At 50.0% G+C, this 20,790-nt stretch overlaps 2 protein-coding genes across 2 annotated transcripts in view; both read right to left on the reverse strand.

Moving 5' to 3' along the window:
* LOC144826405 (astacin-like metalloendopeptidase) overlaps positions 1-12,276 on the reverse strand; it is a 174,138-nt gene extending 161,862 nt beyond the window's left edge. Inside the window, exons 1-4 of the mRNA XM_078684717.1 lie at positions 12,240-12,276; positions 11,545-11,663; positions 11,186-11,411; positions 11,007-11,081 (exon numbers count right to left, since the gene is read on the reverse strand). Of these exons, the coding sequence (XP_078540843.1) occupies positions 11,007-11,081; positions 11,186-11,411; positions 11,545-11,663; positions 12,240-12,276 (457 nt within the window). The remainder of the gene's footprint in view (positions 1-11,006; positions 11,082-11,185; positions 11,412-11,544; positions 11,664-12,239) is intronic.
* The window catches only part of LOC144826406 (embryonic protein UVS.2-like), a 146,805-nt gene that overhangs the window by 3,094 nt on the left and 122,921 nt on the right, over positions 1-20,790 (reverse strand). The window contains exons 9-13 of the mRNA XM_078684718.1: positions 19,019-19,134; positions 18,651-18,876; positions 11,545-11,663; positions 11,186-11,411; positions 10,976-11,081 (exon numbers count right to left, since the gene is read on the reverse strand). Coding sequence (XP_078540844.1) covers positions 10,976-11,081; positions 11,186-11,411; positions 11,545-11,663; positions 18,651-18,876; positions 19,019-19,134 — 793 coding nt within the window. The remainder of the gene's footprint in view (positions 1-10,975; positions 11,082-11,185; positions 11,412-11,544; positions 11,664-18,650; positions 18,877-19,018; positions 19,135-20,790) is intronic.

A 20,790-nucleotide genomic window follows, 5' to 3' on the forward strand; every position in this document is an offset into this window, starting at 1 on the left:
ACCTGGCTGCTCTGCGCTGTTGCGTTGTTGCTGCTCTCGGCTTGCGTCGCGTCGTGTTATCGAGGTATGTTGCTTCCGACTTGCCTCCCTCCGGCCCCGTCCCTGGGCATGACCAGGTGGTATGGGGCCCAGTGATATCGGCCACGGGGGGGGGGGGGTTAGTGGTGGCGGGTCGCGGATAGTTAGAAAGCCAGGGGGTGTGGGGTAACCAGCCGTTCCTTTAAATTGCAACGCAAAGGGATCGGGTTCGGCGGGGGAATAAATTCTATGTAGCCGGAAGTTTAACTAATGGATTTGCCAGCACCGGACCGCCTCCGTGCTTTTCATGAGGAGGTTTCGCTGTGCTTCGATCAACCCGGTCCGCGTAGCGTACACAGGGAGAGTGAACTTCACGAGCATTTAAAGTGGATAGGCTTTTACGGTGACCTATCTCCAAATGTTCCTAGTCGTATTCTTTTGCTGCTAACTGTTAAGTTAATTTACAAATGAAACACACGGTAGCAGCTCGGTGCCACGAGATGTGTGCCGTTACTCAGTGAACAGGTCTTGGGTTGGCGCCATATCCGGCCGTCGCCACCGGTCCTTTGTTCAGGACGCACCTTCACTCCCTGCAAGCCTGCCTCCATACATACGCCTCGGGCGAGGGGAGGGTGGTAAGAGGAAGATAGAGTTTAAAGTAAGTGCAGATAGACTAGCTTCGGCCGTCGTCACCGGTCTTTTGTTCAGGACTCACCTCCACCCCCTGCGAGCATGCCTTCATACATACACCTCGGGGCGAGGGGGGGTTGTAAGAGGAAGACAGCGGTTTTAATTCCTAAGTTACATCGTTGCACCTGAATCACGCCCTTCTGCTTCTAACAGCACCCCCAGGCGGGGGTTAATTCCTTAACTTCACTGCCTGCACTGTGCCCATGAAGGGAGAGTCCCAGCTGTGCTTGCAGCGTCCATGAGACTTCTCACATTGCGGTGCACCATATGGCACTGCGACCACAGCGGTTTTAATTCAAGCGCAGATAGATTAGCTTGACCTAAGTTACATCGTTGCACCTCCTCCGTAAACAGGAAGGAAAGAGGAGAATGCCCTGACGGTATAAGCACGGATTTACAGGGTAGAAAGGGGAAAGTAAACTGACCCTATACAGCCCTCGAACATGAAAAGCTGCCCACGTGCATCACTGCCCCAACTCATTTACCTTACGGTTGGGTGGTGCCTGGACTGCTATAAAACTATTCATGTTACTCCATCTGAAAGAAGACAAGATTTACTTGTAACTGACAAATTTAAGTTTGCACTGGGTTGGGAGGGCAGCGTGTGCCAGCGTGCTGGGTTTGATCAACACGCGAGTCCCGGCCTTCCAAGCACATGAGGTCGCATGTGCTGTGCATTCTGGGATTTGTAGTTCTGTGGCTCGGAACGCGCGCTCGAAACGTGGACTGGGCGACCAGTTGGAACATCAGGCTGCAGTGACTGGTTGCGCAGTCGTGCCATCCAACAGTAGAGTGTAGGCTGTGGGCGGGACTCTAGGTCCCATAAGTACAACGCGGAGTTGCCTCGAAACATGCAGCTGTCCAAGGACCCACATAAATGTAATGTTGCCCGACCACAATGAGCCCGCGGAATGCGGCCCGACCAAGGGCGCACGTAACAGCCAGCAATGTTAGTCAACGAGCCCGCTGCATGCGGCCCGACCGAGGGCGCACATAGCACCCAGGAATTTCAGTTCATTGACTTCCCCAACCATGGCGAGGCGCTTTATCGTTTGACATAATTAATGCACACGAGAATATCCAGCCTATCCCCTGGTACGTCGCGAGTGATTCACGAGCGATGGTCATTACCAAGTCTGTCTATAATGTGCGCGACCCCCTGTTAGCTGATGCGTGCACCAGTAATTTTCCCGAGGTCGCAATTGGAGCGTGAAATCGCGTGGCTCCTGCTTTACAAGTTTTAAGACGAATCATCCCATACTGTAGCAGTCACAATTTTTACCCTAGCGCTGCCAAGGCTTACGTTGGGTTATATATCCCGCGACGTTTAATCTTTTAAAGGCCATCTCTTCCCAGTTTACTGCTGCGCACACACGTCTGGCGCTGGACTTGACTGATAAAAAGCCACGACTGACAGTTGGGTGACGAGGCGCATCGCAGCACTATGTGTCTTTTCTGCTTGTTATTGCGGTCTATTTAGCAATGCTATATTCAGAGCAGGGTCTTTTGCCAAGCACCATGTTCACATGTTTGTATAATACTGTATATGCCATATTGCAGCAGCGTCGAGGCGCTGTGTGGCATATACACTAGAGTAATAGATGCCATGCAGCTATAACACATGGAAGCCTGCAAGAACTGTATAATAACTGTCTGTAATATATGTGTAGCACTCTGGGTGAGACATCACTTCTGATCAGTAAAAAGAAAATAGTATCACTACTGTACGTCAATACTGTATTACAGTGTAGCTGCATTGTGACGTCACAGTACCCACTGCAAAAGCAGCTGGCGGCGAGAGAGACATTTCCCAAATCTTCAGTGGAGCTGCTAGTTAAACTATGAAAAAGAGCGCTAACTTTCCAGCTTAGTACTGAAATCATATATCCCGCTACGTTTAATGTATCAAAAGCCATCTCTTCCCAGTTTCTCTCACTCCGGTGAGCACGCGCCGGCATAGGTTCATTAGAATTCGAAACAAAGCCGGCCATGTAAATAATGACAGGTTGGAGTGGGGAACCCTCTATGCACTTATCCCTGCTGGCCAGAGTGATAGTGCCTGTGTGCCCATACAACATGATGAACCTGGCACACCCCTCAGTGCGTATTTAACTTGCATATAAGTCGCTAAACTATGGTACAAAGGGTAACATGGGCACCGCACAACTATCCAGTGTTATAGAACACCCAGTTTGTGTGTTTACATTATTTAGCTCCGATTGTCCCTCGGGTTGCTACCAGCACGAAGGCACAACTTCATTCAAGCTCGGCCTAAGATTCGGGAGTTTTAATGTATATGTGCCTAACAGTGCTTAGGTTTACAAACACTGAGCTTACAAGCAGTCAGTTTGGGCATGTGTGCGTTTAATAGACGCGCAGCACAAGTCCTGTGAAAAGTGTGCCGGGGCGGTTTCAGAGTATTACGTTTCTGGTGGTTCATACAGGAGGTAGGACACAGGAACGCTGTGGGGTTATGCCAGGTATAAAGGGTCTGGGATCATTCGGAGTGCTGGACAGTTTTGGAAGGGAGCGTAAAAGGCCACGTGACGCGATGCTCAGCCAGATTGTCACACGTGACTGCACTCTGTCTAGGATCAATTTGTCTAGGATAATTTGGCACTGGACTGGTGGTAATCTGTTTAAAGGTCAGATGGCCACGCAAATTAATTTGGGACAGCGGGTGTGCTGATGAATGTTCTTTCAGGGAGGGTCAAGCCTCTGCAGTTCAGACAAACAACTTCCAGCCGGCACATAACGCCCAGATATAAGGTTTCACATCTGGAGATAGCTGTTGCACTTGTATGTGCACCGCTGTGCTCCTCGGGTAGGCGCGTGCGCAGACAGGTCTCGAGCGCTAGCTGTGTACGTGGCTGTGTATTACACGAAGCACCACAAGGACCCCCCCTCAAAGCGAGGCGCGTTTTAAGAACAATACATGTCTCAGCGGGCCACAGATGGGGTTGGGCATAGGGCTTGATTGGGAGTTGGCAAATAAGTCAGGTAGAAACGGAGGGCCATCAATAATTGTATTCTACATATCCCCCAGCGCCGTAGTCTTGTAGTCTTGACACTCTCTCGACTCGAGCTATGCGTCCCTCCAGGTGTCGGCATTCTACCATTCGCTTCTGACATCACTCCGCCCGCTTCGGGGCATCCCTCGTGCCCAGGCTTGATTTAACTCTGGCGGGTCGTGACACAGTCGTATCACTCACAAGCCTGAATATTATCAGAGGGCTGGCTTCTGCGTTCACGGCGTAACAAAGGTTACTGACCATTGCTTAATTACAAGGGACTCAAAGTAGTTCTCAGAATGATGAAAGGCTGAGTTGGCTTTGCGGGGCATAAAACTTATGGCATCAAGGTAATAAAGATAGTAACAGCAGGCGCTTAGCGGGCTTTTGGTTGCTATGCAGCTACGGAAACGGAACGAGTCTCACTTACCCTTGGGAAAATAATTTTGCTGAAACGGGCATTTATACCAGTTGCTTAAACAATGTAAGCACATATCAATAACAAAAACTAAACTGAAATCACCGTCAAGATCCCTTAGTTCTAATGTCTTCTAAATGCGAGATTCTGATCTAGATAATAGCTATATTGGGATAGGGAATGTATGGGAGTGCGGCCGGGCCAGAACTAAATTCTGGCAATGTGTTGAAAAAATGTCATACAGCACCCATTTAGGTGCACAGTGCCATACACACAGCCAGGTCTGCTTGGGGTTCGCGATGTACATTCCCACCCTCTAGGATAGAGATCTAACGGAAGGTATAGTATGCAATTTCAGCGAAGCATACGATGCCCGACTAGCCAGTTGGTGGGAGGGGCTAGAGTAGCTTTTGAAGTTGGGTAGACCCTAGTAAAATGCATTGTACTGGGCTTCCAAGAAGTGACTTCCATGAAGTGATCAATAGCTGTAAGTAGGAAGCAGGCGCGCAACGCCCGAGCGGGCTCAAAGGGCTAGTTTAATGTATCTAACATTTAAGGTAGCTTTTCTACTGGGGTAGTAATAAGTAGTCCCTGGCATGAATCCCATTGCTAAGTGGCTGCCATATCCATGTCAGATATTGGCCGTCTTACAGTAAGGGAGTCACGTGTGCTGTGCCATTGCTGGTTGCCACCGGCAGCACCGTAGTGTATGCTTTAAGAGCCATATTCGTCTCCCGGCGAGGGCAGCAGGGACGAAGGAGTGTGGAATGGGCAGATGGCTGGAACGGATTACTTAAATAAAAGCAATTATTTGCAACTACCACAAGGCTTTGGCACGTGTAATGGGCAGATGGCTGGAACCAATTAATTAAATAAAAGCAATTATCTTGCAATTACCACTAGGCTCTGGCACGAGGTTAAATGCAAGCAGAATTCCAAATGTGTCTAACACACACATGTAATCCTAAAAGGCTCGGCAGGAGTATGCAGTAAACCACAGCACTACAGGTTGTCCATTTCGGATGTTTTGACATATTAAGGCAATATCATTCAACTAAACGTGCAGCACCCTGACATAGCACTCCATCCTTATAGTATATGTTGCCCTATTTAGCCGGGTCCAATGCCACTGAAAGCATTACAACATCTACCTGGCAACCATTATGACGCAAAGGTGTCTTCATGTTTTAAAGCGAAGTGTATATGACAATTCAGGCTAGCTTATGTGTCTTTCTCACTGACTACGTCACACACCTGCTGTAGTTAATTTTAAACGGTTCCATCGTTTGGTCAGAGCGAGTTTATTATACATTGGGAATGCACCCATTGGTAGGAGCGAGCTCCGGTGGTACATAAATGGCGCGTGTGTGGTAGGTGACATGGAGCACTCATTCATTGATAGGTTATATAACAGATTATTAGCTAATTATCTGGTTGTACTAGCAGCGCACAGACAGGCTCAAACAAAGTTGGTATTACGGCAGATTAAAACTGTCTAGGGGCGCCAGTCGAAACCGCTCATGAACTTGTTTTCATCAAGGAAGGAATTCATTCACGACAAGGCTTCGTGAGAAACAACTGTAATAGCTCACTATAGACACCCTCTGGCTACCTGCCTATCAGCCCCTTACGGAGAAGGAATTAGTTCTATGCACATATATTCAAATATGATAGGAAAGATTCTGCACACCAAGTGCTCTAGCAGGTGGCACGGCCCCTTCCTGGCTCTCACGTTAAAAATATATTAGGCAATGCATGGTTGACAAGCACGTCATCCTGTTGAGGCAGTTATTCAATTGCTCGAGGTCAACTTTTGCTATTTGATTTATTATGCGTTTCATGTAGCATGGACGTTACCAGAAGGCGGAGCGCTTCACAATAAGTACAAGTAATAACAGGGAATAATAGTGCAATAGCAGACGTCAAGTTACATAAGGTAAAGTGGCAATTGTTAAGCAAACAAAATACATGAGGAAGCAAACAGTGCATTGCAGAAGGATATGTGATAAGCGTGCGGGTTGCAAGAGAGACTAAGTACAATGGGAGGTAAGTGTGCGGGTTGCAAGAGAGACTAAGTACAAGTGGAGGTAAAATACTGCAATATGGGCTAGATACTCAGGCCTAACAACAAACAGTGTAGAGGACGGTGGCACTTGTGCAAGCAGCAAAGGCAAACCACGGTCACAAGTGAAAGTACAGTATATTTTGAGGTGAAATACTGCAATACAACAGAAAACTGGGAATGACATTTGACGGCTACGGGCACCATGTTAGTGCATGCTCTAACCAATCTCAGATAACGATCTTGCAGTGAATTGCCAGGACAGTCACAGTCATGTATGCAGCACTGGACATGTCCTTCATAAGCCCACTACCTTGCTTTGACGAGTATCACTGGTTTGCCATTTTCAGCAGATACAATTACGCTAATAGTCACCTGCCGATCCCCCGTACAATATGTCCGGACAAAAAACACTAACCGCCAAGGAATCTCTGCAAGAGGTGTGGCTTTGTAACTAAGGGTGTGGCCTACGAACAGTATTTAAGCAATCCCCATCAGAGGTGCGGCTTATGTAACTAGGGCGTGTCCTAAGAACTGTGCCAAGATATATCCATAGTGGTGCGGTGAAGGGTACTATGATAGAGGTGCACCTGAAGGCTTAAGAAAGGAGGAGAGCTGAATAATGGGCTTAAAATTATAGGGTTACAACGGCAATGGTGGGTTCAAGGCGAAGGGTGCCTCGGTAATAGATCACGAATGCGATGTGCGGGGATAAAAAAAAAATAAAATAAAAAAAAATAACGCCAATAGGTAATAAATACATGAGGTAGCTACAGTGCATCAGAAGGGATAAGTGGCCATGCAGAGGGACACTATTGCCACTCGAACAAATTGGGTGCCACCGAGCTAATAGGGTTGGAGATTGTTCCCCGTAGGGCCTGGAAGGGAGCGCGATCAGCTGTTGCCTTAGAGCAAGGCAGGAAGAGGGTCAACAGGGCCATGCAAAAATTCATGGAGAGGAGAGGCCTGGGGTTCATCAGGCATGCGTGTACAGGAAAGGACTGTGGGTTATTACGAAAAGGACGGGGTGCACTTGTCTGGGCTGGGTATGGAGGTCTTCTCCTAGACTTAGAAGAGTGCCTAACAGCAGCAGGGTGCCAGTGATCTTGTTGACAGGTACCAATGCGGCGAGACACAGAGAGATACAAGTGATGAAAGCAGTAACAGAAAGTAGGAGGTGGTGGGGGGCTCTGTCATCGACGGGGGCCTCCTCCAGAGCTGTGGCGGAGTACAGGGCGATCTGGAAGCAGATGGACACGAGGGGTACCTCTGCGGCAGAAGGATACAGTCAATACCTCTGCCTGGCACAGTAGGGGTGCCTGAGCCAAGAACCTGGAGCCGAGGGGGTTCCAGGAAACAGCGTCGGCGCCCCGTTAGTCCTTCGGGCGGTCGGGGGGCCTGAACCGACCGGGGGTGTGCCTCATCGCTCCGCCCTGACAGGGGGGGCGGGAGTGAACGAAAGAAAGTGATAATGGACTGCACCGTCAGAGCATCGACTCGCCGTGCAAGAAGGGCTCATTAGGCATGCGGGTCAGCGAGGGGCTGCCGCATTGGATCGCCCGTAAGATGACCCACCTTATTGCTACTTATTGTGCAAAATAAACCTGCACCACTGCTTTCCCACAAATCTGTCTCATGAGTTTCCTTGGTATGTAAGTGTTATGGTGCGCAAAGTGGAGTAAGCGCTGGGAGTGTGGGCACTATGCCGCTGGCTCGCGCTACGCGAAGGGGAGCTAAGTGAGACAGCATCTTAGTCCCACATTCCGCGCGAGCAAAACGGTGCACGGCAGCTCCTGGCCGCCCCCTTGCATGCGCGTCCAATGGGCGCGGGTCACCTGGTGGGAGGGGCGGCCCTAAGGGGTTTAAAATTAGCGCGGCAGCGAGGCTCGGCCTTTCCTGCCGTCGCGTTCCTGGCTGCTCTGCGCTGTTCCCTCCCTGACCCAGACCCAGCGGCAGAGCGGCAGGCATGTTTTGAACTGTTAATGGTCTGTTTTGTGTTGCAGGCGGAGTCACAGGGCGATCTGGAAGCAGATGGACACGAGGGGTACCTCTGCGGCAGAAGGATACAGTCAATACCTCTGCCTGGCACAGTAGGGGTGCCTGAGCCAAGAACCTGGAGCCGAGGGGGTTCCAGGAAACAGCGTCGGCGCCCCGTTAGTCCTTCGGGCGGTCGGGGGGCCTGAACCGACCGGGGGTGTGCCTCATCGCTCCGCCCTGACAGGGGGGGCGGGAGTGAACGAAAGAAAGTGATAATGGACTGCACCGTCAGAGCATCGACTCGCCGTGCAAGAAGGGCTCATTAGGCATGCGGGTCAGCGAGGGGCTGCCGCATTGGATCGCCCGTAAGATGACCCACCTTATTGCTACTTGTTGTGCAAAATAAACCTGCACCACTGCTTTCCCACAAATCTGTCTCATGAGTTTCCTTGGTATGTAAGTGTTATGGTGCGCAAAGTGGAGTAAGCGCTGGGAGTGTGGGCACTATGGCTGATGCCAGTGGCTGCACGCAGGCTGTGCGCGAGACCTTGGGATAGCGGACGTGAAGCTTAGCTGGGAGACTCCTCCGAGGAGAAGATTCCCACATCGGCACGTGATCTGACACGTCATGCAGCGCTCTAATCCACGGGAATTGTAGTCCATCGTCATCCTCGAGGCAGGGATGGAATAAATGGCGCGGAGTGTGGGTTCAGAATCTCGCTATCAACCAGCAATAGGGCAGAGGTACTGGTCAAGGAGTGGGACGCTACTCCTGGCACAGTCAAATGGGACTTTCAACGTAATCCAACGGTTTCCAAGCGGTTTTATGTTTTCTTCTACTCTGTCAGACCGTTAACAAGGTCGAATTCCCACATAGATGGTCACAGCCACAGTGCGAGGGCGCAGGTGAGCTCAAAATGACAGAATAGAATGCAGGCAGCGTAATAACCAGTGGTTAGGTATTGATTCCTCAGCACTTTGCTGTATAAATGTTTTCCTTTACATGCCTGCCTGTGCTGCCCACTGTCCCAGCCTTGCGCCTCCTGCCCATTGGCAATGGAAACCCTGGAAGGAGACAGATGAGTGGGGCATCCCTGGGGGTCATGCCCCGACGTCCTGGCACTAATTGCTGCCCCACCGCCCAGCACCTCGATGAATATTTCAGGCCTCCATGTTTCCATCAAGTCTCTAAAAATGGCCAGGGCTCCCAGGACATGTGTTATTAATTTGCGCATTTTGTATCTTCATGCTCCGCGTTGCGCGGTGCCAGCCTGGCTGTCAGCCTGTCACATTCAGGGCATGATGAGCAGAGATGGCAGGCCCCGGGAGGGCCTGGGCTCCACCCCATCTGACGCCCAGAGCTGACATGTGCACCCCCAGCGTGACGCAGGGAAACTTAGGGGTGGTGCCAGCCTGGCTGACTTATTCAGGGCATGACTGTAAGGCTGGGCGGCAGGGGCAAACTCCGTCATGGAGTCGTATCAGAGTTTTTGTGGCTGAACTTTGTGCTCCCAGCAGAGCACGAAGTTGGCAAAACTCCGATGGTGGAGCAGAGTCACAGACTCCTTGGTTCTAGTACATTGCTCAGGGGCATCAGCCACCACGAATTGTCCCATATACTACGAGCTCTGCCAAAGAGTAAGATCTCAGTCTTTTCTGTATTAAGCTTTAAACAGTGCGCTTGCATCCAGGTAGCTACTGCTCACAAATATCCAATGAGGTACTCTCAGGACCTAATGAGATATGTTAGGGCAGTGTGAGCTCTCCTGTAACTAAATGCAGAGTACTTTGGAATAGTAGTGTGTGTCCGAAGCACCAGCCATTGCTCGAGATGCAACTGAAATATTGCATCATAGTGTCTTAATATTTGCATTGCATCAAAATAGTAACATTCTTGTTGACATTTCATTTTATTGGTTTGGGAATAAATATTTGTTGCTACAGTGTTGTGTCCAGACAACATTCCGTAGTAGGAGGCGCTTTTTCTTTTCTTTATTCTTGCCTCACTGAACTCAAATCCTTCAAGAGTCTTCAGAGGGATTTGTTGCTCTAAGTATCTGTGGCCAAGTTCAGATAAGAGCATCTCAGTGGTATGTAAATATTCCATTTGCAAGTTGGCTATCTTTCTGACTATAAAGTGGTCTTTAACTTTTAGCGGAGACGTCATAAAGAACATAACAATGGATGGATTAGAACATGATAGGGAGGATGAGTTGAGGTTATGAGAGAAGGAATGCAAACAAGTGCCACATTCACTTCATTGGCGGTTATGCAAGGCTCTCACACTGTTGCACAATCACATCATGGTGCTTCAAGCTTTCACAGAGAAGTAAAGGACAGTTGCCAGAGGTGTGCAGTAGAGGCCAGGAAGGATATGATGGATCTGTGATCATAGCTCCTGGTTCACTTGGATGGTTGAACATGTCCCATTGCCTTGAGCCATGCTCTTTGAAGATTCTGGCCTCCTGCTTTTTTCATCAGTGATCTACTTCAAAGGATTTTTTGTGCAATCACTAAAAGGAGGACCCTTTGTGGTCTATTGTTTGCAGGTATCAATGTCCTTTGTTCTAAAATGTTTTTGTGAGTTGAGGAGTTCTCTGGGTTTGATTTTTAACCGTACTGGAACATGGTATAGTGCCTTTAAGGTGAGTTTCTTTTGCTTATACCTTCTGTTGTAAAGGCAAGTTTAGCTGTGGGATTTTGCACCAGTGATTTTTGTCACATCATCCTCAAAACTACAATCATGTGGTCCTTTATTTTGTGGGTTACCAAAATAAGAAAAATGTTCGGTAGAGTTACCCAATTACTAAATCAAATTCATGGCTGGTACCTGAGTAGCTTCTGTGGTAATTTGTGGTTAGCTTTGCCTGTTTTTGCTGCAGTTCTAAATTTTCCGGAAAGCATTCTTAAATGAAAAATATAATAGTGTATCACGCAATACAATACAACATACCAGAACTGAACACAACTTAACACACCAAAACATTTATTTAGCGCGCCTCCACTTACCGAAGGTGTAGGTAGCCTGGAAGCCTTTCATCTGGTCTGAACTGTCACTGTGGAACTGGAGCAGCAATGAGTTTCCACTGGACACCACTGATAAAACTGGACCGGATCCACAATATCGTCCAATCAGTGGGTCCTTGATTGTGCGACCATTGAAGATGACAAGCTTGTCTGCGCGGCAGGTGGGCATACTGGGCTCCAAGTCAAAGTCAGTGAACGTCAATGAAATCTACAATATGAGACACAGTAGAAAAGAGGAGTCTTATTCAGGAGCAATGCTATGTACTCACAATCTTCTACCACTTGACGTGGTATTATAGTCTCTTCCAGTGCAATAGTAAAGAGTGTGTTGTGCTACTGACCTTCTTCCCTGATGGAGCCGAGATGTAGTACCCACAGTCCAAACTGGCTGGGTAGTTCTGAGGATAGTTTTCTGATGTGACGGTCCCTGGGGAAGTGCTGTATGATTGGGCACAAGCAACTAAAAAGGAAAGAGAGACACGCCGTCACACATCCAGAAATATCTACGTGCCATTACCAGCCATGTTCCAGGAGCACCGGTTTGTTCCAAACACTTTAGCAATATGCAGCGATGATTCACTGGTGCTTGTAAGAAGTACAATTATTAATTCATCCATTCATTTCCTCCAAACCAAATTTTCAACAGGACTACAGGCTGCACAGTGCTGTTTGGTGACAGCAGTGGCAGGCTTTGGCTACTCACACTAAGGGTAGCATGTCAGAATATCATTGACAAAACGACCGTCTGACTTTTGTATTGTGTCTTGAATATTGTTTACAAACAGTTCATCCAATTGAGTGAGGACTTCTATTATGAACTCGCTGTGGCAATATTTTAAGTCACAGTATTTATGTCAGACGATATCCTGGAAGATATACTGTGGTATCAGGCCCATGATCAGTAGCATACACATAAAAATTCCATACATGTAAATTCCATCATGTCTCTCAATGATCCCTTATTCCTGGATGGGCACTTTGCCTAGGTGATCATTTCACTTCTCTCCCTTAGTGCTTTTGACCTCTGTCCACTTACGTAGGGTCACACCTGCTTTTAAGACCCAGAGGCCCATTTCAGGTAGATTTAGGTGCTGGTTTGATATTACATGGATCTTTTCATTCAATGTAAAAAAATGTTTTAGCTATAGAAAAGGCCAATGCTATCACAATGTGTCTTAAAGAGATTAAAATACTATTTATGAAGGTGGTTGTGAAAAGGACACGGTCCCTACCTTAACGGGGAGGCATCCTCGCGCGGGGGCGGGCTCGTCTAACCCAGAATGTGCCTTGTTTCCTCTCCCTAGGAGTTCTTCCGTCTCTCATCCTCTACAGGTACGCCAGGGTTCGAATACGGAAGTCGGGAACCCGGAAGCAGTCCTCCCTGACCCCGGAAGTTCCGGCCCCGGCTACGCCCCGGAAGGTAGAAAAACCATCAAACCTCAAGGAACGGGGTTCCAACCCGCGGACTCGTGGCAGGAGACAGCAAGGACGGAACCGGAGCGGAGAGAGAGAAGCGAGGAGAACGAGAGCCGAACTGAAGAAGAGGAGGAGGACGCCGACGGCGACGTGTGGACTGAGGACTGGTGGAGTCCCCAGGAGGTGGCTGGAGAGCGGCCGCAACTCACCAGGGAGTTGCGGCGGGCCACGTGAGTAACCACCATCCGTTTCCGTGTGCCTCTTGTAGATAGCTGTAAATATTGTAAAGCCACACAACCCTGAGCACCATAACACTATAAATATATATATAGGCCCCGTTCACACAGAGAGCACCCTGTCACCCCTTTTTTCCCCCCTATCCTTCGGTCTCTTCCACCTCCCCATCCTACCCTCCCTCACTATCACCTCTTCCGTAGCTTCACGTCCCGGTGTCGGTGGCAGTTACCACTGCCGAGAGCGACAGACTAACGGCTCTGTGTTTTCTCTCGCCCCAAACCTCCGAGGCCCACCGACGAACATCCCAGACACGACGGAGCAGCTGAGAGGGAAGACGCACACCGCCCGGACGACGTCAGCCCAGCAGTCAGAAGCCGTCCACCACCCTTCCCGACCCAACTTCTTCTCTTCTCCGGAGCCCATCAAGGATCCCCCGTGGCCCCTTCCTGTGACTCTGTTTCCTCTGGACTGTGTCAACAATAAAACCACTTAAACATAGCGCACTATATCAGGCCTCCCCGCTTGTTATTCCAGCCCGCCGAAGCCCACACTCCACAAGTGGTGTCAGAAGTGGGATTTCCTGGAGGCATGGAGGCCGCCGTCAAGAAACTGGCGGACAGCCAGGAACTGCTCGGACAAATGATGGAAAAGTTCCTGAAAACTGCAGAGGACGACCGTGGTCAACTGCACGATGTGCTGAAGGGGCAAGGCATGGCCCAAGATCAGGCCCTCGGGAAGCTCACAGAGGCCATGGGGCAGCAGAGGCCGGTGGCCCCCTTACCTTCAGTCGTCCTACAAAAATACGTAACAGGTGAAGATCCAGACTTTTTCTTCACTAACTTTGAACGACTGGCACAGGCAGCCAATTGGCCTGCGGATCGCTGGGGCCATTACTTGGGCCCTTTGTTGACTGGTGAGCTACAATCCGCCTACCAACAGGCCAACCTGCAAGGGCTGACACCGTATGCGGACATTAAGACCTGCATCCTCGAACGCCTAGGGATTGATGAGGACTCCTACCGGATACGCCTGAGACAAGTGCGAGAAGGGCCACAAGAAACCCCACGGGCTCTCTCTTACCGCATCCAGGACCTGACCACTCGGTGGTTGAAACCCGCTACGGCCACTAAAGAGGAGATAGTGGCAAAAATCAATCTGGAACAGTTCCTCGCTTCTCTTCACCCGGCCACCCAAAAATGGGTGCGCCAGCATGCACACTTGACTCTGGACAGGGCGGTAGAAATAGCCAGTGCCTACAGCAAAGCCCAAGAAGTGCAGAAAATGAAAGAGGAACACCTCCCTCGCGGCCCACATACCTGTCACATACGTTCCCCTCGACCTCTGGTCCCCCGAAAGCCGGATCCGGTCCCTTTTGTGCCCTACCCAGTGATGCCTCGACCCCCCCCTCCCGGACCTCAATGCTATCACTGTGGGGGGTTCAGTCACATCGCTCGTCATTGCCCGCAGAAGGAAGAGCCCATGGAGGTGGGTGTGTCCCGGGCTTATGTATGCCTCACCTCAGGAGCCTCACCCCCACCGTTCAGGTGTCCGGTTAAGATCAACGACCACCCCCTGATGGCTCTAGCGGACACCGGATGTAGACACAGTGTTTTGCGTCCTCAGGACATGCCGACTCCAGTTGGACCTGTCACAGGGTCCGTGGCCATCAAGTGTGTGCACGGAGACACTAAGAGTTACCCCACAGCCCGGGTCTCTGTACGGACCAACACCGACAGTGAAAGGACACTGACCGTGGGACTAATACCGAACCTGCCCGAACAAGCAATCCTGGGCAGCGATTACAGCGGTCTCCCTCTCCTTCTGCGAGACACTACCTGTTCCCTGGAACAATGGTGGAAAGAAGCTCCGTTTGCGCACCAACCCACCCAGAACCCCACAGCAACGAGACCGAATAAAACCAAGAATCAGAAGAAAAAGGAAAGAAGAGGGTACGTGGGAGCGTATCCAGTGCAAGAGGCTCTGCATCCCTGGGAGACAGATCGCGAATTCCGGGCAGCCCAACAGGAGGATCCAGTGCTACAGTATGCCTGGGGGCAGGCCAAAGACAACGAGGACCCGCTACGTGTATGTCCCTACTTCTTTCGTTCTGGAGGCTTGTTGTATCGGAAGGCAGGACCACAACAAAAACCCCAATTACTAATCCCTGGTCCCTTCCGGGACAAGGTGTTATTCCTGGCCCATAGCCATCTCCTGGGAGGCCATTTCGGTGAGGAAAAGACCGGACAGGCCATACTCGAGAAATTCTACTGGCCTGGGGTATATGGCCAAGTGAAACAATACTGCAAGGAATGTGCTATCTGTCAGAAGAACAGCCGCTACAGACCCCCTAAAGTACCCCTCCGTCCTCTTCCCCTCATAGACATACCCTTCAGTCGCATAGGGATGGACCTTATAGGTCCGATGTTGCCGTCCAGGAGCGGCTGTAGGTACGCCTTGGTGGTGGTGGACTATGCTACGCGCTTCCCAGAGGCCGTCGCCCTGAAACAACCCACCACCCAAAATATAGCCAAAGCCCTGCTGTCTATCTTTGCCCGGGTGGGTTTTCCCCGGGAAATCTTAACAGATCAAGGGACCCCGTTTGTATCTTCCTTAATGCGCCAGGTATGCTCCCTGTTAGGCATTAAACAGATAAGAACCTCGGCGTACCACCCACAGACCGATGGCTTGGTCGAACGCTACAACGCCACCCTGAAAGCCACCCTTAAAAAGCTCTTGGGGTTGGAAAGCAAGAGGTGGGAAGAGATGCTGCCTCTGGCTTTATTTGCTATCCGGTGCAAAACCCAAAGCAGCACCGGTTATTCCCCGTACGAGCTGCTGTATGGGAGGCCTCCCCGTACACTGTTGGACATGGCTCGCGAGGCCTGGGAGGCGGAACCCGACCGTACCCGACCCCTGCCCGAGTACGTGGACAATTTGAAAACCCACCTAACCCAGATCCGAGACATCGTACGACAGAACATGGAGAGCGCCCAAACAACCCAAAAACAACAGTACGACAAGAGGGCCAGGACGAGGACCTTGGCGATCGGAGAGCTGGTGTTATTGCTCCTACCGTCCTCGGATCACAAGCTCCTAGGACAATGGCAGGGTCCGTTTCCCGTCATCAGACAGGTGACCCCAGTGACCTACGAGATCGAGACCGAACCAACCCGAGGTGTTCGCCAAATCTACCATATCAACCTCCTGAAAAAATGGGAAGGTCCCCGCCCAGTCCTCTCCAGTGACCAGACGGATACCCCTCTACCCTTTGATGGATGCATTCACTTGGACCTGCTCCCTGCATTACGTAATGAATTAAGACACGTATTGTCCCCTGTACGGAACGTCTTCTCCTCACTTCCCGGACACGCGACGTCAGAGGAACACGCCATCCAGACTGATCCCGGAGTGACCGTGCGACAAAGACCTTATTGTGTCCCGGAGGCCCGTAGAAACATCATAAAGAAGGAGACCGAACAAATGCTGCAGATGGGCATTATCGAGCCATCGGTCAGCAGTTGGAACTCGCCGATAGTCCTGGTCCCCAAACCCGACGGCTCGGTGCGTTTTTGCATTGACTTTCGGGAAGTAAACAAAGTCTCGCGATTTGATACCTATCCCCTTCCACGGGTCGACGAGATGGTGGAACGGATAGGCGCAGCAAAGTACATCAGTACGCTCGATTTATGCAAAGGGTACTGGCAGATACCCCTGAAGGAAGACGACAAGAGGAAGACCGCCTTCTCTACCCCTGATGGCCTGTTTCAATTCCGGGTGATGCTTTTCGGACTGCACGGAGCCCCTGCAACCTTCCAGCGAGCCATGAACCGAGTCCTACAGCCACACTCCAAGTATGCGGGAGCCTATTTGGACGATATAGTCATACACAGCAATTCATGGGAACAGCACCTGGGGCACCTCCGAGCGGTGGTGACTTCTCTGGGTATCAGCGGATTCACCATAAACCCGACTAAAACGACATTAGCCGCTCAAAGTGTCAAGTATCTGGGCTATCTTCTGGGCGCGAAGGTCTTATCTGTCCCCAGGATAACAAGATAGAAGCCATTCGGTCCATACCGTTCCCCACAACCAAGAAAGAACTAAGGGCCTTCCTGGGGCTACTGGGCTATTACAGACGGTTCATTCCTAACTTCTCCCAAACCGCTGTTCCCCTGACGGACCTCTTGAAGAAAAGTAACAAAACCGAAGAAGCCCTACCGCATCCCTCGGTCCCAGTAAAACAAGCCTTTGAACGCCTAAAACAGGCCCTGATATCAAAACCCGTCCTGGTTAGTCCTGACTACAGCCAACCATTCATCCTACAAACGGATGCATCCGACCAAGGGTTGGGGGCCGTCCTATCCCAAAGAGACTCTTGTGGAAACGAAAAACCCATATTGTACATAAGCCGGAAACTCTACCCCCGAGAAATGAACTATGCCTGTGTTGAGAAGGAGGCTCTGGCCATAAAATGGGCCGTGGATAGTCTCCGCTATTACCTCGAGGGAAGGGAATTCGTGTTGTACACAGACCATGCCCCCCTGGCCTGGATGGCCCGAAATCGAGGACACAACGACCGTGTCCTCAGATGGTTCCTTTCCCTTCAGCCCTATAGGTTCAAAACCGAACATAGGAAAGGGGCCGACCAGGGGAATGCGGATTACCTCTCCCGATTTCCATGTTCTCCCCCCCCTCTAGAAAGACAGCTAGGGAAAGGGGATGTGAAAAGGACACGGTCCCTACCTTAACGGGGAGGCATCCTCGCGCGGGGGCGGGCTCGTCTAACCCAGAATGTGCCTTGTTTCCTCTCCCTAGGAGTTCTTCCGTCTCTCATCCTCTACAGGTACGCCAGGGTTCGAATACGGAAGTCGGGAACCCGGAAGCAGTCCTCCCTGACCCCGGAAGTTCCGGCCCCGGCTACGCCCCGGAAGGTAGAAAAACCATCGAACCTCAAGGAACGGGGTTCCAACCCGCGGACTCGTGGCAGGAGACAGCAAGGACGGAACCGGAGCGGAGAGAGAGAAGCGAGGAGAACGAGAGCCGAACTGAAGAAGAGGAGGAGGACGCCGACGGCGACGTGTGGACTGAGGACTGGTGGAGTCCCCAGGAGGTGGCTGGAGAGCGGCCGCAACTCACCAGGGAGTTGCGGCGGGCCACGTGAGTAACCACCATCCGTTTCCGTGTGCCTCTTGTAGATAGCTGTAAATATTGTAAAGCCGCACAACCCTGAGCACCATAACACTATAAATATATATATAGGCCCCGTTCACACAGAGAGCACCCTGTCACCCCTTTTTCCCCCCTATCCTTCGGTCTCTTCCACCTCCCCATCCTACCCTCCCTCACTATCACCTCTTCCGTAGCTTCACGTCCCGGTGTCGGTGGCAGTTACCACTGCCGAGAGCGACAGACTAACGGCTCTGTGTTTTCTCTCGCCCAAACCTCCGAGGCCCACCGACGAACATCCCAGACACGACGGAGCAGCTGAGAGGGAAGACGCACACCGCCCGGACGACGTCAGCCCAGCAGTCAGAAGCCGTCCACCACCCTTCCCGACCCAACTTCTTCTCTTCTCCGGAGCCCATCAAGGATCCCCCGTGGCCCCTTCCTGTGACTCTGTTTCCTCTGGACTGTGTCAACAATAAAACCACTTAAACATAGCGCACTATATCAGGCCTCCCCGCTTGTTATTCCAGCCTGCCGAAGCCCACACTCCACAGTGGTATAAGCTAATTTGCCATTCAAGCGCTCAACAACCTAGTGACTATGAGATCAGAAACAGAAAGTCTCCTACCGTTCTGGTAGTAGGTGTTAAACCCGCTGGCAGAGATGGCTCCATTGGTAACAAACTGCAGCAGCATTACATTTCTTGAAGACACCACTGGTGGCACACTTCCTCTCCCACAGGCTTTGTTCAGTAAGACCGGGGAGTCTTTGGTCATCCCATCATAAACCTTGACATAATCAGACTTACACTTTGGAGAGGATTCAATATCGAAGGCGGTAAATGTGAGCAAAATCTGGAAGAGAAGGTAGAGAAGTACCTTTGCATCAGGACACTGTCCTTGAGACTTCCGCATCAAGGGAGTCTTTCATATTAAAGGTGCAATCCACTGCCTGAAAACTTAATGGGCAAGCACTCTTAACCAACAAGAGACTTACCTTGGCGACATTAGCTTGAATCAGATAAGAAAATTCTGTATTGTTTGGGTACTGTGAAGGGTAATTGATAGAGTTCAGAAATCCAAAGCCCACCCTGGAGATTGTGCTGTGCATATCTGAAAGGGAAATGAAGAAAAGGTACCTTTAATGAGCAGGTCTGTGTAGGCGTTATTACTACTGGAAGGTGCAGAAAAGCATGTTGGATTTGAACATTTACGTTTTCCCGATGTAGGTATTTCAGATAGATACCATGACAACACTATCATCAATAGCAAGGCAGCAGCAGCACCTACACTCTGTAGCAACACTGAGGAAACTCTAATAAAAGTCCTAAGTTGGGGGACGCAGCACTTGCAGCTGTTACAGGAGAGAGTGTTGACCTCACACAGACTGAACGTTGATGCGATCAAGTAGTAGGAGAGAATGCTGAGATCACAAGATGGGAAAGATGCTGGGATCAAATGTAGAACTTGCTGCTGAGAGCAAATGGAGAATATACTGAGGCCACTTAAAGAACAATATGCTGGGATCACTTGGAGGACAGGATAGTGCAATCACATGGAGGAGATGATGCACATCTCATGTGGTGCACAAGGAGAGGGTTCTGGAATCACACGGGGAAAAGTTTCTGCAGTAACATGGAAAGGAGAGAGGAGAAGGTGCAAGGATCACTAGAGAAGAGATAACTCACTGCTGGGAAGAACGACTGCAAGGATGACACAAGAAGAGAGGACGGTTAGTTCATGAGGATGAGGGAATGTTAGGGTCAAGTGGAGTGAAGGATACTGAAATTAGATTATGGGATCACATGGCGTAAAGGTTGCTCACATGGAACACTTAAAGAACAGCATGATGCGATCCCACAAAAGAGAGGACAGGCAAAGAGAATTCCTTGATAAAGAGAGATCACATGAAGTAGAGGATGCTGGAACCATACATACAGCACATCAAGCAGAATGTGTTGGCATAACTTCAACAATGGAATGCTGGGATTGCACAGAGAATAGAGAATATAGAGGTAATTCACGGAGGAAGTGGGATCATATAAAGGAGGATTCTGCGCTCACGTGAAAGGAAGTGATACTAGATCGATTTGAGGAATGGACGATGAGATCAGATGCCAGGATGGGATGCCGAAGCTCCATGAGAAAAGAGGATAATGACCTCACATGAATGACAGAGTATGTGATCACATGAAGCGAGAGAATGCTGGGATCACATGAAGTGAGAGGATGCTAAAATAACATGAAAAAGAATTCTGGGATCACATGAAGGGAGAGGATGCTATGATCACATGATTGAGAAAATGCTGGGTTTACATAAATGAGAGAATGCTGGGATCACATGAAGAGAGAGTATTCCATGACCACGTGAATGAGAGGATGCTGAGATCGCATGAAGCAAGAGAATGCTATGATCACATGAATGAGAGAATACTGGGTTCACATAAAGGGACGGAACGCTATAATCACGTGAACGAGAGAATACTGGGATCACATGAAGGGACAGGAAGCTATGATCACATGAACGAGAAAATGCTGAAATCACATGAAGGAAGAGGATGCTTTGATCACATTAATTAGTCTATGATGGGATTTTGTGAAGGAGTGGATGCAAGTAAAAGATTCTGATATAAAGTGGGGAAAGTCATACTGGGTTCACCTTGGAGAGAAAATTGTGGACCTACAGGCAAAGACTATATTGGGATCACATGAAAAAGAGAAATTTGGGATCACATAGAGGAAGATTCTGCGTTCTCATGAAAAGAAGTG

Source organism: Lissotriton helveticus, chromosome 3_2, assembly GCF_964261635.1.
Source record: "Lissotriton helveticus chromosome 3_2, aLisHel1.1, whole genome shotgun sequence".
Lineage (NCBI taxonomy): Eukaryota > Metazoa > Chordata > Amphibia > Caudata > Salamandridae > Lissotriton > Lissotriton helveticus.